Source organism: Carya illinoinensis, chromosome 1 (assembly GCF_018687715.1).
Source record: "Carya illinoinensis cultivar Pawnee chromosome 1, C.illinoinensisPawnee_v1, whole genome shotgun sequence".
Taxonomy (NCBI): domain Eukaryota; kingdom Viridiplantae; phylum Streptophyta; class Magnoliopsida; order Fagales; family Juglandaceae; genus Carya; species Carya illinoinensis.
Genome location: NC_056752.1, coordinates 46,144,135 through 46,158,356, shown reverse-complemented (window position 1 = coordinate 46,158,356; position 14,222 = coordinate 46,144,135). Strand labels below are relative to the sequence as shown.

The 14,222-nt window shown below is 41.2% G+C and overlaps 1 protein-coding gene across 1 annotated transcript; it reads right to left on the bottom strand.

The window, feature by feature from the left end:
- On the bottom strand, positions 1 to 13,431 carry LOC122300491 (heavy metal-associated isoprenylated plant protein 47-like). The gene is made up of 3 exons (XM_043111194.1): positions 13,322 to 13,431; positions 10,553 to 10,631; positions 1 to 296 (listed from the first exon to the last, which is right to left on the bottom strand). The coding sequence occupies exons 1-3, from the start codon at positions 13,325 to 13,327 to the stop codon at positions 1 to 3; spliced, it is 381 nt and encodes a 126-aa protein (XP_042967128.1). The 5' UTR covers positions 13,328 to 13,431.
- Positions 13,432 to 14,222: the final 791 nt, after the last annotated feature.

The window sequence follows — 14,222 nt, the reverse complement described above, 5'->3', positions numbered from 1 at the left end:
TTAATCTAGGTGATGATCACATGGTGGGGTAGGAATTTGGATTTTGATCCTGGTAGACGACTCCGCAGTACATGGGAAGCCGTGGTAGTCTTGGCCATAGACAATGGCAGGGCGGGGAAGGGGGGGGGGGGGTTGAGGCGGCTTGGGCTTCTCCGCCTTTACTTCTTCAACAGTTAAAATGGTGGCATAGCAAAGCTTCTTCTTTAGGGAGACGGTCAGACAAGCGGAGTCAACACCTTCGCCTGTTACCACCAACTGATCTTTATCTGGCCCTTGTATTCCCACCGATATCACAACTGTCAAATTATTAATTGATAACCACGCACGTCAATATTGGCCGCTGATGATCTACATCTCTATTGAGCTGTTCACTACTGCTTCCAAAAGTTCCACCACCTCAGCCTCCTCAAGCAAGCTCACCACGTCAAATGCTGCTCAAGAAGAAATCACCTAGACTGGGATGGTGCCTACCCTCTGGGTATGGCTGTTGTATTTTTTTTTTCTTTTGTAAGATGGCCGACACTTTTGTAACAAACTCTGTCAATGTTTTATGCTTTCTGTTATGCAGGATAGGTGCTCAAGAATATTCCTAGGAGAGGCTCGGCTAAATTAGTCTTGTATAAATATTAATCTCTGTATACAGAATGATTCAATGAAAAATATATCAAACTTTCCTCTCCTCTCAAACTTATTAACATGGTATCAGAGCTAAAAATCGACTAATGTCTTTTTTTTTTCTTTTCCTTCTTCTACCTTCGTTCTTCTCCTTACTCCTCTTCAATGGCTACCGATGGAAAAGAACTCTCCAGTTCCACCACCTTCTAGCTCCCTAACAATTTCTCTCACATCGTGTCTGTCAAACTTGGCTCCGACAACTCTTTACTCTGGCATGCACAAATTATTCCCTACCTCCATGGTCAAGAGCTCTTTCACTTCATCGATGGCTTCACTCCACCACCCCCACCTGTTCTACCACTTGCATCCCCTTCTCAGTCCGGACCCACTCCACCTCAAACAGATCCTGCTTACCTTCTTTGGCGCCACACTGACCAAATGCTGCTCAGTGCTCTCCTTTCTTCCCTCACCGAGCCAATCCTTGCCCAGACCATATCTTCATGTACCTCTCGCAAACTGTGGCTCAATTTGGACACTATGTTCACCTCTCAATCTCAGGCTAAAATCTACCAAATTCGTCATCAACTCACAAACCTCAAAAAAGGTTCTCTCTCGGTGACTGAATACTATCGCAAAGTTCGCCTTCTCTCAGACACCATGACAGCCACTAGTGAGCCTCTACGTGATTCTGAAGTCATGTCTTACCTGTTAAAAGGCCTAAACTCATAATATGAGTCCTTTGTCATTTTGGTTGCCACACGCTCCACTCTCATTAGCTCAGCTGAACTCTTCAATCTCCTCCTCACTTTCGAAAGCTGTGCATCTCTCACAACCACAACTCAGTCTGGTCTGCTACCCACACCCTCTGCTAATATCACTACCTTTTCCTCCTATCAACATCCAAACCGTGGTCGTAATAATTTTCGTGGGGGCAGAAACAACAATCAGGGTGGCCACTCTCGAGGAGGTCATTATTCTTCATCTCCCTGATTCTCACCTTCCCAAACCAACAAGCCCACCTGCCAAGTCTGCAACAAAGTTGGCCATGTTGCTCTTCAATGTTATCATCGCTTTGACCAGGCCTATCAATTTGAACCACCCCGTTCTCTATCTGCTCATTACACAAGCTCACAGCCTCTCTCCGATCTCTAGTGGTACCCCAACTCTGCTGCTACCAACCACATGACTTCGGACCTCAACAATCTCAACCTATCCAGTGAACCTTACCTTGGACATGAGCAGATTCAAGTTGGCAATGGAGCTGCCCTCCCAATCACCCATATCGGTGACTCTCATTTTTCTTCTTCCAACTCTACTTTCTCTCTTCAAAAATTATTTTGTGTTCCTCACATAACCAAAAATTTAGTTTCAGTTAAAAAATTCTGCCGTGATAACTCTGTTTTCTTTGAGTTTCATGAATCTCACTTTCTTGTGAAGGACAAACAGACGGCCACATTACTTCTCCAAGGACCAACACGTGATGGTCTCTACTTATTCCCACCTCCAGCTTCCTCAAGATCTGTCATAGCTGCTCTCATTGGAACATGAACTTCAGTTGAACAATGGCACAATCGACTTGGCCATCCAAATATTCAACTTGTTTCTCGCATTTTGCATACCAAATGTTTACCCTTTCTACCATCTCAGCCTGACTTTTTTTGTTCTAAGTGTCCCATTGCCAAGTGTAGGCAATTATCCTTTACGTCTTCCAGTACTCGGTCCTTAAGACCTTTACATTTAATTTTTGTGGATGTTTGGGGACCATCCCCTTATATATCAAGAGATGGTTTTTGTTATTATATTTCTTTTGTTGATGATTTTAGCCGTTATACCTGGTTCTATCCCTTAGCCTCAAAGGGTGATGCTACTTCCATTTTTCTCACTTTTCAACAATATGTGGAACGGCTTTTTAACTCAAAAATTAAAAATGTTCAAAGTGATTGGGGTGGCGAATTTCGACCCCTTACCCATATCCTCAAATCCCAAGGGATCTCTCATCGTCTCTCGTGTCCCCACACTCATCAACAAAATGGTGTGGTTGAACGTAAGCATCATCACATCGTTGAAACGGGCTTTGCTCTTCTTGCAACGGCCTCTCTCCCTTACAAGTTTTAGGCCGATGCTTTCCAAACTGCAGCCTTTCTTATCAATTTTCTTCCATCTCCATCTCTCAAAAATAAATCTCCTCATTTTCTTCTCTACAATAAACAACCCAATTACATGTTTCTCAAAGTTTTTGGGTCCGAATGCTGGCCCAATCTTTGGCCTTACAACAATCACAAAATTCATTTCCGTTCTCTACCCTGTCTTTTTCTTGGTTATAGTCCTATGCACAAAGGATACAAGTGTCTTCATTTAAATTCCAACTGAATATACATTTCACGTGATGTGCTGTTCAATGAAAATTCTTTTCCGTATTCAAAATCACAATTAACCACGGCCCCCACCAACACTCAACCCTCATACACTCTTCTACCCATTTTATCTCCACTTTCCCGTGGCCCATCTCCCCCTCAAACAATGCAAAACCCATGCCCAATCTCCTCTCATACAACACATAGCCCAATATTAGCTCCAAGCCCAACCTCCTCTCATACAACCGAAAGCCCATCCTCAACACAAAACCTGTCGTCATCCCCCTCTTCAACCTCAGCTCCTGCGAATTTTCCAGACCCTCCCACTGTTTCAACTCAAATGCAACTCCCTCCTCCTCGATCATCAATTGTTACCCATTCAAAAACAAACTCCTCTTGTCCCAAAATTTTTCACGATGGTCACATTCCATATCCTCCACCACGCCATGGCTTAACCATATCTCTTGCCATACCCGACGAACCAAGTTGTTTCACTACGGCCTCTAGCTTCTCTGAATGGTGAAATGCCATGACTTCTAAGTTTCAAGCTCTCATCCAAAACCAGACTTGGAGTCTTGTTCCCCCTCCCCATTTATCTAACATAGTTGGTTGCAGATGAATCTTCCGCACAAAACATCAAGCCAACGGCACCATTGAACGCAGAAAAACACGTCTAGTTTCCAAGGGATTCCATCAATAGGAGGGCATCTGTTGAGTACTATGGAGTCTGGTCCACACTGCTCGAGCAAAGACATTGGCCGCTCGAGCGACTTTAGACAGATTCAAACGCTCGATCTTAGCTCGACAGTGAGCTCGAGCAGGAGGCTTTGGCTCGAGCGGAGGCATTGGCCGCTCAAGCGAAGTTAGGTAGAGTTGAATGCTCGATGTTAGCTCGACAGTGAGCTCAAGCAGGATGCGGAAGGGAAGTTCGCTCGAGCACGCTCGACACGCCGCTCGAGCGAACATGCATTTTTAGGGTTTTCCACCGTGTAACTATATATATGATGTTTTTCTTCATATGGATGTACGATTGATGTCTGAGTGAACACTGTGGATATACAGTGTTGAGATCCATCTTGTAGTGTGATATTCCTCAATAATAAAATCCTCTACAGCTCCTCTGGATATAGGCAATTTGCCGAACCATGTACATCTTGTGTCGTGTGTGATTGTTTTATTGTTTTTCTTGTTCTGTATTATTTTTCAATTCATTGCCATCATTTTCACAACAATTGGTATCAAGAGCCAAGGTTCAGGTCTGAGGAGAAACGATGGTTAGAGATGAATTGAAGGTATCGGGGATCGAGAAGTTTGATGGCAAGGATTTTGGTTACTGGAGGATACGGATAGATGACTACCTCTATGGGAAGAAACTTCATCTTTCACTATTGGGGAAGCAACCGGGGAAGATGGATGATGCTAATTGGAACCTGTTGGATCGACAGGTTCTGGGGGTTATTCGATTAACCCTGTCGAGATCTGTTGCACACAACGTCATCAAGGAGAAGACAACTGCGGATCTCATGGCAGCTTTGTCAGGTATGTATGAAAAGCCGTCAGCGAATAACAATGTACATTTGATGAAAAATTTATTCAACTTGAAAATGGCAGATAGTACGTCTGTTGCACAACATCTGAATGATTTTAATACTATCACAAATCAATTGTCGTCTGTTGAAATTGAATTTGATAATGAGTTACGTGCACTGATACTATTGGCTTCACTGCCAAATAGTTCGGAAGCCATGAGAATGGCTGTTAGTAATTCTGCTGGAAAATCTAAACTAAAATATGATGATATTCATGATTTGATTTTGACTGAGGAGGTGTGCAGGAAAGATTCAGGCGAAACCTCGGGTTTAAGTTCAGCCCTAAATGTTGATTCTCGAGGGAGATCACATGACAGGAACTCAAACAGAGAAAGATCAAAATCAAAGTACAGGGGTAAGAGCAAGTTGAGACCTGGTCAGCAGGCAACTTGCTGGAATTGTGGCAAGGCTGGCCACATAAAGAAGAACTGCAAAAACCCTAAGAAGATGAAGAATGATAGTGCTAATGTGGTAACTGAAGAAGTACATGATGCACTATTGCTTACAGTTCACAGTCCAGTTGATGACTGGATACTGGATTCAGGGGTTTCCTTCCATACATCTTCCCACCGGGAGCTAATGCAAAACTATGTTGCAGGTGATTTTGGGAAGGTGTATTTGGCTGATGGAGAGGCTTTGAACGTAGTCGGGATGGGAGACATTGATATTGCACTCCCTGGCAAGAACAAGTGGACCTTGCAAAAGGTTAGGCACATTCCTGAGTTGAAGAAGAACCTCATTTCTGTTGGGCAGCTCGATGAGTGCGGTCATTCAGTGGTGTTCTCAGATAGCACTTGGAAAGTCACAAAAGGAGCATTGGTACTGGCTCGGGGTAAGAAAACTGGTATACTATATATGACTACTGGTTTAATTGACACTATTGCTACTACCGTTGCAGAGAGCACAGTAGATTTGTGGCATTGCAGGCTTGGCCATATGAGTCAGAAAGGTATGAAGGAACTTCTGTCTAGAGGCAAGCTACCAGAACTGAAGTCAGTTGATCTCAGTATGTGTGAGAGTTGTGTTATGGGGAAACAAAAGAATGTCAGCTTCTTGAAAAGTGGCAGGACACCAAAGGCAGGAGGACTTGATCTTGTGCACACAAATGTGTGGGGTCCTTCCCCAGTGGCATCTCTTAGAGGTTCTCGCTACTATGTTACGTTCATTGATGACCATAGTAGGAAGGTATGTGTTTATTTTTTGAAGAATAAATCTGACGTATTTAATGTTTTCAAAATCTGGAAAGCCATGGTTGAGACAGAGACAGGCCTAAAACTGAAATGTTTGAGGTCTGACAATGGTGGTGAGTATGTTGATGGCGGGTTCAAGGAGTATTGTGCAGCTCTGGGTATTAGAATGGAGAAGACCATTCCTGGGACACCATAGCAAAATGGAGTTGTTGAGCGTATGAACAGAACCATTAATGAGTGTGCTAGAAGCATGAGGTTGCACGCTGGACTACCACACACTTTCTAGGCAGATGCAGTCAGCACTGTCGTTTACTTGATAAACAGAGGGCCATCAGTTCCACTGGATTGTGGATTGCCTGAGGAGATTTGGAGCGGGAAAGAGGTTAAATTTTCTCACCTTAAAACTTTTGGTTGTCTTTCTTCTGTGCTAATTGATTCTGATGCTCGTAGTAAACTTGAGGCTAAGTCAAGGAAATGTTATTTCATTGGCTATGGAGACGAGGCATTTGGCTATCGTTTCTGGGATGATCAGGGTCTGAAAATCATAAGAAGCAGGAATGTGATTTTCAATGAGAAAATTATGTACAAGGATAAGTCAAGTACAGCTTCTGCAGTAGCTCCTCAGGAGTCCGAGTTTGTAGGATTTGATGACCTACCAGAGGTCACAGTGCAGTGTAGAGATGTGAGTGACGGGGAGAGTGGGTCCAGTGCACCCATTCCTATTATTCTGCAGGCAGTTTCAGAACCGTCCACTCCTATAGTTGCAGTTCGCAGGTCAGTTAGGACTATACGTCCTCCACAACGTTTCTCACCTACTTTGAATTACATTTTGTTGACAGATGGTGGAGAACCGCAGAGTTACGAAGAAACCTTGCAAGATGAAAATTCTAGCAAGTGGGAGCTGGCCATGAAGGATGAGATGGATTCCCTGTTAGGGAATCAGACATGAGAGTTGACAGAACTTCCATCAGGGAAGAAGGCATTACACAACAAGTGGGTGTACCGGGTGAAAACTGAGCATGACGGCAGTAAGAGGTACAAGGCTAGACTTGTTGTAAAAGACTTTCAGCAAAAGCAGGGTATTGATTACTCTGAGATCTTTTCTCCTGTGGTAAAGATCACAACCATCAGGATGGTACTGGCTATGGTTGCTACTGAAGATCTATTTCTTGAGCAGTTAGATGTGAAGATAGCTTTTCTTCATGGAGACCTTGAAGAAGACATCTACATGCACCAGCCTGAGGGGTTTGGGGTACAGGGAAAGAAATGTTCAGTTTGTAGACTGAAGAAGAGCTTGTATGGCCTAAAACAAGCTCCTAGATAGTGGTACAAGAAATTTGACAACTTTATGCATACTGCAGGGTACATTAGATGTTAGGCAGATCACTGTTGCTATGTCAGGTATTTTGACAATTCTTACATTATTTTGTTGTTGTATGTGGATGACATGTTTATTGCGGGGGCTAGTATTGATGAGATTAATAATCTGAAGAAGCAGATGTCGGAGCACTTTGCAATGAAGAATTTGGGAGCTGCAAAGCAAATCCTTGGCATGAGAATTATCAGAGATAGAGTCAGAGGTACGTTGAGACTCTCTCAGGCTGAGTATGTGGAAAAGGTACTCAGCAAGTTCAATATGGACAAGGCCAAACCAGTTGGCACACCCTTGGGAAGTCACTTCAGACTCAGCAAGAATCAGTCACCAGAGTCAGAGGAGGAACAAGATTACATGAGTAAGGTTCCTTATGCCTCAGCTATTGGTTCACTTATGTATGCTATGGTTTGCACAAGACCGGATATTGCCCGTGCAGTGGGAGTTGTGAGTAGATACATGAGTAACCCAGGAAAGCAACATTGGGAAGCAGTGAAGTAGATTTTGAGGTACTTAAAGGGTTCCTCAGAAACCTGTTTGTGTTTCTCTGGAGAGAGCTTAGAGGTGCAGGGCTATGTTGATGCTGATTTAGCTGGAGATATTGATAGCAGAAAGAGTACCACGGGCTTTGTTTATACACTTGGTGGTACTGCAGTGTCATGGGGTTCTAATCTACAGAAGACAGTTTATTTGTCTACAATAGAAGCTGAGTATATTGCAGTGTCATAGGTTGCAAAGGAGATGGTATGGCTACAGGGCTTCTTAAAGGAATTGGGTAAGAAGAATCAGAAGGCACTTTCTATAGTGATAGTCAGAGTGCCATATTCCTTGCCAAGAATCCAGCATTCCATTCCAGGACCAAGCACATTCAGATCAGGTATCACTTCATACGGTCATTGTTAGATGACGGACAGTTGTTACTTGAGAAGATTTGTGGAAGCAAGAACCCTGCTGATATGTTGACAAAGGGTGTTACGCTTGAGAAACTGAAGTTGTGCGCAATTTCAGTTGGTCTTCTAGCATGAAGACAGGAGCAGTGAGTTGTAGAGGTGGAGGATATCATGTTTGAGGAAGACGGCGATACAGCGAGTGTACCAGTCTCCAAGTGGGAGAATTGTTGAGTACTGTGAAGTCTGGTCCACACCGCTCGAGCGAAGACATTGGCCGCTTGAGTGAATTCAGACAAATTCAAACGCTCGATGTTAGCTCAACAGTGAGCTCGAGCAGGAGGCTTTGGCTCGAGCGGAAGCATTGGCCGCTCGAGCGAAGTCAGGCAGAGTTGAATGCTCGATGTCAGCTCGACAGTGAGCTCGAGCAGGATGAGGAAGGGAAGTTCGCTCGACGCGCGCTCGACATGCCGGTCGAGTGAACATGCATTTTTAGGGTTTTCCACCGTGTAACTATATATATGATGTTTTTCTTCATATGGCTATACGATTGATGTCTGAGTGAACACTATGGACGTACAGTGTTGAGATCCATCTTGTAGTGTGATATTCCTCAATAATAAAATCCTCTACAGCTTCCATGGACTTAGGCAATTTGCCGAACCACGTACATCTTGTGTCGTGTGTGATTGTTTTATTGCTTTTCTCGTTCTGTATTACTTTTCAATTCATTGTCATCGTTTTCACAACAGGCATCGACTACTCAGAGACCTTTAGCTCTGTCGTTAAACCCACTACCATTCGGTTAGTCATCTCTCTTGCTATTTCCCTTGGTTGGTCTCTTAGACAATTAGACATCCAAAATACTTTTCTTCATGGTAATTTGACCGAGACTGTTTATATGTCCCAACCTGTTGGTTTTGTTCACCCTAATCATCCTAACTATGTCTGTCACTTGTAAAAGGCCATTTATGGCCTTAAGCAAGCGCCACGTGCATGGTTTGCACAACTTAGCTCTAAACTTTGTGAATATGGTTTCCGACCATCCAAGGCCGATCCTTCCTTATTTGTCTACTCCTGTAAATCGGTTCTAATCTATGTCCTTATATATGTGGATGACATTATTGTCACAAGCTCTCACACGTCTAAAATTGAGCATCTCATTAAATTTCTTGCCTCGGTTTTTTCCATAAAAGATCTAGGACAACTCTCATATTTTCTTGGCTTGGAAATTTATTACTTATCTGATGGCATTCATTTCTCACAAAGAAAATATATTCGAGATCTCCTATCTCGCACAAACATGTTGTATGCAAATGGTATTACTTCCCCTATGTCTGCTTCCTCTCATCTATCTCTCTCTGACACTCCCTCTTTCTGTAATCCCACCCTTTACAGAGGCATTGTGGGCAGCCTCCAGTACTTATCATTAACTCGCCCAGACCTTGCTTTTTCAGTAAATAAAATTGCTCAGTTTATGCATAATCCCAAAACATCCCATTGGCAAGCTGGCAAAAGATTACTTTGGTATCTCAAGCAGACATTAAACTTTGGCCTTCACTTCGAAAAATCAACCTATCTTCAGCTTCAAACATTTTCTGACATTGATTGGGCTAGTTGCCTTGATGACCGCCGCTCTACTGGTGGTTTTTGTATCTTTCTTGGTTCAAATCTAATCTCATGGATTTCTAGAAAACAACGAACTGTTGCTCGATCAAGCACCGAGGCTGAATTCAAGGCCCTGCAAATGCCACAGCTGAATTACTTTGGGTTCAATCCATCCTAAAAGAACTCTATATTTTACTGCCAAAACCCCCAATACTTTGGTGTGACAACCTCGGTGCCACTTACCTTTCTGTTAATCCCATCCTCCATTCATGAACAAAACACATGGAAATAGATTTCCATTTTGTTCGTGATCGAGTCGCAGCCAAGACCCTTCAAGTGGCTTTTCTTCCTTCAAAAGATCAACTAGCTCATGTTTTCACAAAACCAATCGTTTCCTCTCAATTCCACCTGCCACGATCAAGTCTCACTATTGTTGATACACCGTTAGGCTTGCGGGGGCATATTGAGCTGTCCACTACTGCTTCCAAAAGTTCCACCACCTTAGCCTCCTCAAGCAAGCTCACCACATCAGATGCTGCCCAAGAAGAAATCACCTTGCCTGGGATGGTGCCTACCCTCTGGGTATGGCTGTTGTATTTTTGTTTTCTTTTGTAAGATGGCCGACACTTTTGTAACAAACTCTATCAATGTTTTATGCTTTCTGTTATGCACGATAGGTGCTCAAGAATATTCCTAGGAGAGGCTCGGCTAAATTAGTCTTGTATAAATATTAATCTCTGTATACAGAATGATTCAATGAAAAATATATCAAACTTTCCTCTCCTCTCAAACTTATTAACAATCTCTGATCATGAAAATTATTGTGCCCCTCGATCGTATTGATCGGTATATGTAACTATATACGTATGTACGTACCTAATGATGAAAAGTCATCATGAGTTTGAATACGCAGATGATCATTAACTGCTAAAATTACCTGACGATGTGGCCGCAATCTTCATGGCCTTGGTTCGGCATTTGTCGCAGGTCATTTGCACCTTTATAACTATCTTTTGCTACATTACCAGATGGAAAAATGTAAAGCACAATATTTTAAACTCATGTATGAATGAATGAAGCCGTGTAGAGAGAGAGAGAGAATCTCTGCATATATGTAGGACTGTTCATCCGGGTTCCAACCCGGGAACCCGGGTACATCCGGACCGAAACCCGGATTCCAAATCCGGGCCGGAACCCGGACCGCATTAATCCGGGTCATACTTGGGCCGAAAACCGGATGATTCCGGGTTTTTAAAAACCCGGATTCCGGGTTCCGGGTTTAAAACCGGTTTTTTTTTTTTTTTTTTTTTTTTTTAAGTCTGTATGTTGTTATTGATTTTGCAGGAATATATGTTTATAAAAAATCTTATATTTTATTACAACTTTTTCAAGAAATAATGTTGAAAAGCAAAAAATTTTTGTTATATAAAACTCTATATTTCTCATTGTCCATAATGATAAAAAATATCAAAATGAAAAACTTGATTTATGTTAAGAATAGCAAAGGCTATAAACAACTAATGAAATTTTATAACTAAATGCATGTAAAAAAAAAAAATCCACTACATATTACATTGTCTGAACAAATTTGCTTAGAACAAAACAAAACACAATCATTGTTTTAATTAAACTCCAATACACAACAACAAATATGAACTACTTTACTACATCATCGAGGAAGGACTTTGATTTGCTATCATCATGAAAATAGTCCCACATTTTGATCTGTGCCATCCACCTGCAGTTCATCAAAAGAAAAACAGAGAGAAGCCACCACTTTTGATATGATTAGCATAACTACTACTACTTCTTAATACTTCTTAATTAAGCATGCATCTTATAATTGATGTAGTTATGTAGATACCATTGTTTAACATAGAAGCTGGTATCTTAAGCAACATGTTTTTATTTAAGAAAAATCTATGGCAAGTCAATTGCAGTAATTATTGATTCTCTCTACCCATTACCAGATAAAGAACTGAAGAAGACATAGAATCAAATAATGAGAAGTTTTTACAATACAGAAAAGAATAGAACAGAAAGGAGTATAAGAAATGTAAAAGGAATGAAACATTCCACAACATATCCATTGAGATTTGTATGTATTTATGTATGAAGGAAAAAAGTAAACAGAAAAGAAGAAGAAGAAGGAGGAGGAGGAGGAGGAGAAAGAAAGAATTGGATCGTGATCAACATGTAGTACAATGTCACGATATTCTCGTGGGATCCATATCAATATTCAAGTTTCCATGGGGTTTCAAAACAGAGGTGCATGCAAGTGTCCAACCACTCTGTAAAGCAAATAGCTTCACCCAATTGAGGATTTTACCTAATTTGGACCCTAAAAGACCTTTGGATTGACTAAGTCACTTCTCAACTAAGCTCAACTGCAATCATAAAAAGTCAGTTGGTTCTGGTTATCCATCTTCAACTATAATTGATTATACATATGCACTATAGGAAAAAGGAAAACCTACTTTCGGATGGCATGCTTAAGAAATGTGACGGCAGCAATTAATACACAGTCCTCATGCCATTATTTTCCCCCCTAACAAACAACATCTAGGATCCAAGGTTTTGAAATACCATGAAATACAGAAAGTAATATATATTTATATATAGATAATATAGAATGTGAATTTACATAAGAAGTTGGAATTTTGAAACAAACCCAAAAATGTCAAAAACTCTTTTCCATTAATTAACCTTTACCTTATGTAGTAGTAGTGTTATGGTTTTACTCTTTTTGGTTGTAGGGATCATAAACCTTGAAGCTTATACAGTTGTTCGTGAAAAATCCTAAATCAGATCCAACGAGCATTTCATACAGTGCTTTGATTTTGTTTAGATTGTAAGGAAACAGAAACCAAAATGACTCAAACGAAAAAAAACCCTAAAACTCCCATTCGGCAAATCCCCAAAAAAGCAATAAAGAACAAGAACCAAACGGAAAAAAAAAAAAAAAAAAAAAAAAAAAAAAAAAAAAAAAACCCACTAAGATAGAAAAACAGAAATCCCCAAAAAAATCCCTAAAACTCCCATTCGGCAAATCACTAGATCTATCCAAGCACAGAGAAACCCAGTTCACCAAATCACTAGATCTATCACATTTACATTCATTGTTCACAGATCGGGAGAGAGACTTACCGAGAGGGAGAGAGAGAGGGTTTTTCTGCATCGGCACTAGAATGAAGACTCTCAGACCACGGGATCCCAAGCTCAAGCTCGACGACAGAGAGATCGTGGTCACTGGTGGGGGAGTTGGGGAGTGAAGAACGAAGGAGATTCGGGGGGTGGCTAGGGTTTCGTGTGTTAGAGAGAGAGGGGGGGGGGAAGTTGGGAGACGGGGTCACGGGACTCGGGAGACGAGGCTTTAGAGAGAGAGAGGGTTTTTTGAGGCTTTTATACAAACCCGGTTAACCGGGTTCTAAAACGGAACCCGGGTTTCATACCCGGGTCCGGACCGGATGTATCCGGTTTTGCAAATGCGGAGTCCGACCCGGATTTCATCCGGACCGAAAACCGCAACCGGAAATCCGGTTTTCCGGGTTCCGGGCCGGTCCGGATAAAAACCGGTCCGGATGAACAGCCCTACATATATGCATGCATTTAGAACAAAAACTAAAATCAAGCTTCAATTCGCTACATGTATTAATGCGTACGTTCGATCTGGGTGTGCATATATATATGTAAGAAGGCAGCTTACCTTCATGTTTTAGCTAGCTAGAGGAATTAGCAACAACAAACTGCTAGCGCGCATGCAGATAGCTAGCTAGCGAGAGAAGACAACTGATCTTGACGACGAGCGGCCTAATGATCAGTACTACTCATGTCTTTGGAGAAAGAAATTTTCGGCCTATTTATAAACATGGTTTGCTAATTAATTACTCGATAGAACTTATTATTCAATCATTGACGTACGACGCATCGACTACTCCAAGTACTGATCTCATCATTAATTAATATATAATATATAATATTACTACAAGAAAAATAAATTTTTTTATGTCATTTAAATTGAATACAAAAAATACAAAATAGTTGTAAAAAAACTTTAATAATCATTTTATATTTTTCACATCTAATTTAAGTGAAGCAAATAACTATTTTTGTTTTTTGGTAGTGTATGTAATAGATATGAAGCCCGGACCCCACATTCAAGTGGGAATACTAGGCGGCCATGGTCTCAAAATTAGCCCCGGTTGTACAATATTAGTGCCAATCTTGCCCTCATTTACATACCATGCATGCATTATTATTTCTCTTTCTTTTAATTAAATAGTATTAATAATCAACAGTATTTTAAATTAAAGTACTTGTATTTATGGCATATATAATTAACGTTATTTAGAACATATGTATAGAAGATGTTGGGGCAGTGAATAAACTAAATCATCCTTGGAGCTGCAGCAGCAGCTGCTGCTGCTACTAATAATAATAATAATAATAGTAATTAATTATTACTCTATATTCCATGTTTAATCTTTTCAGGCATAGGAAAGTCTTGATCAGATTTAATGGCTGTTCTCATCAAGCGAGCTATCTCCTTATTAATTGTACTACATCGACGCGTTACTAAATAAAACAATCTCCCAATCTGATCTTTA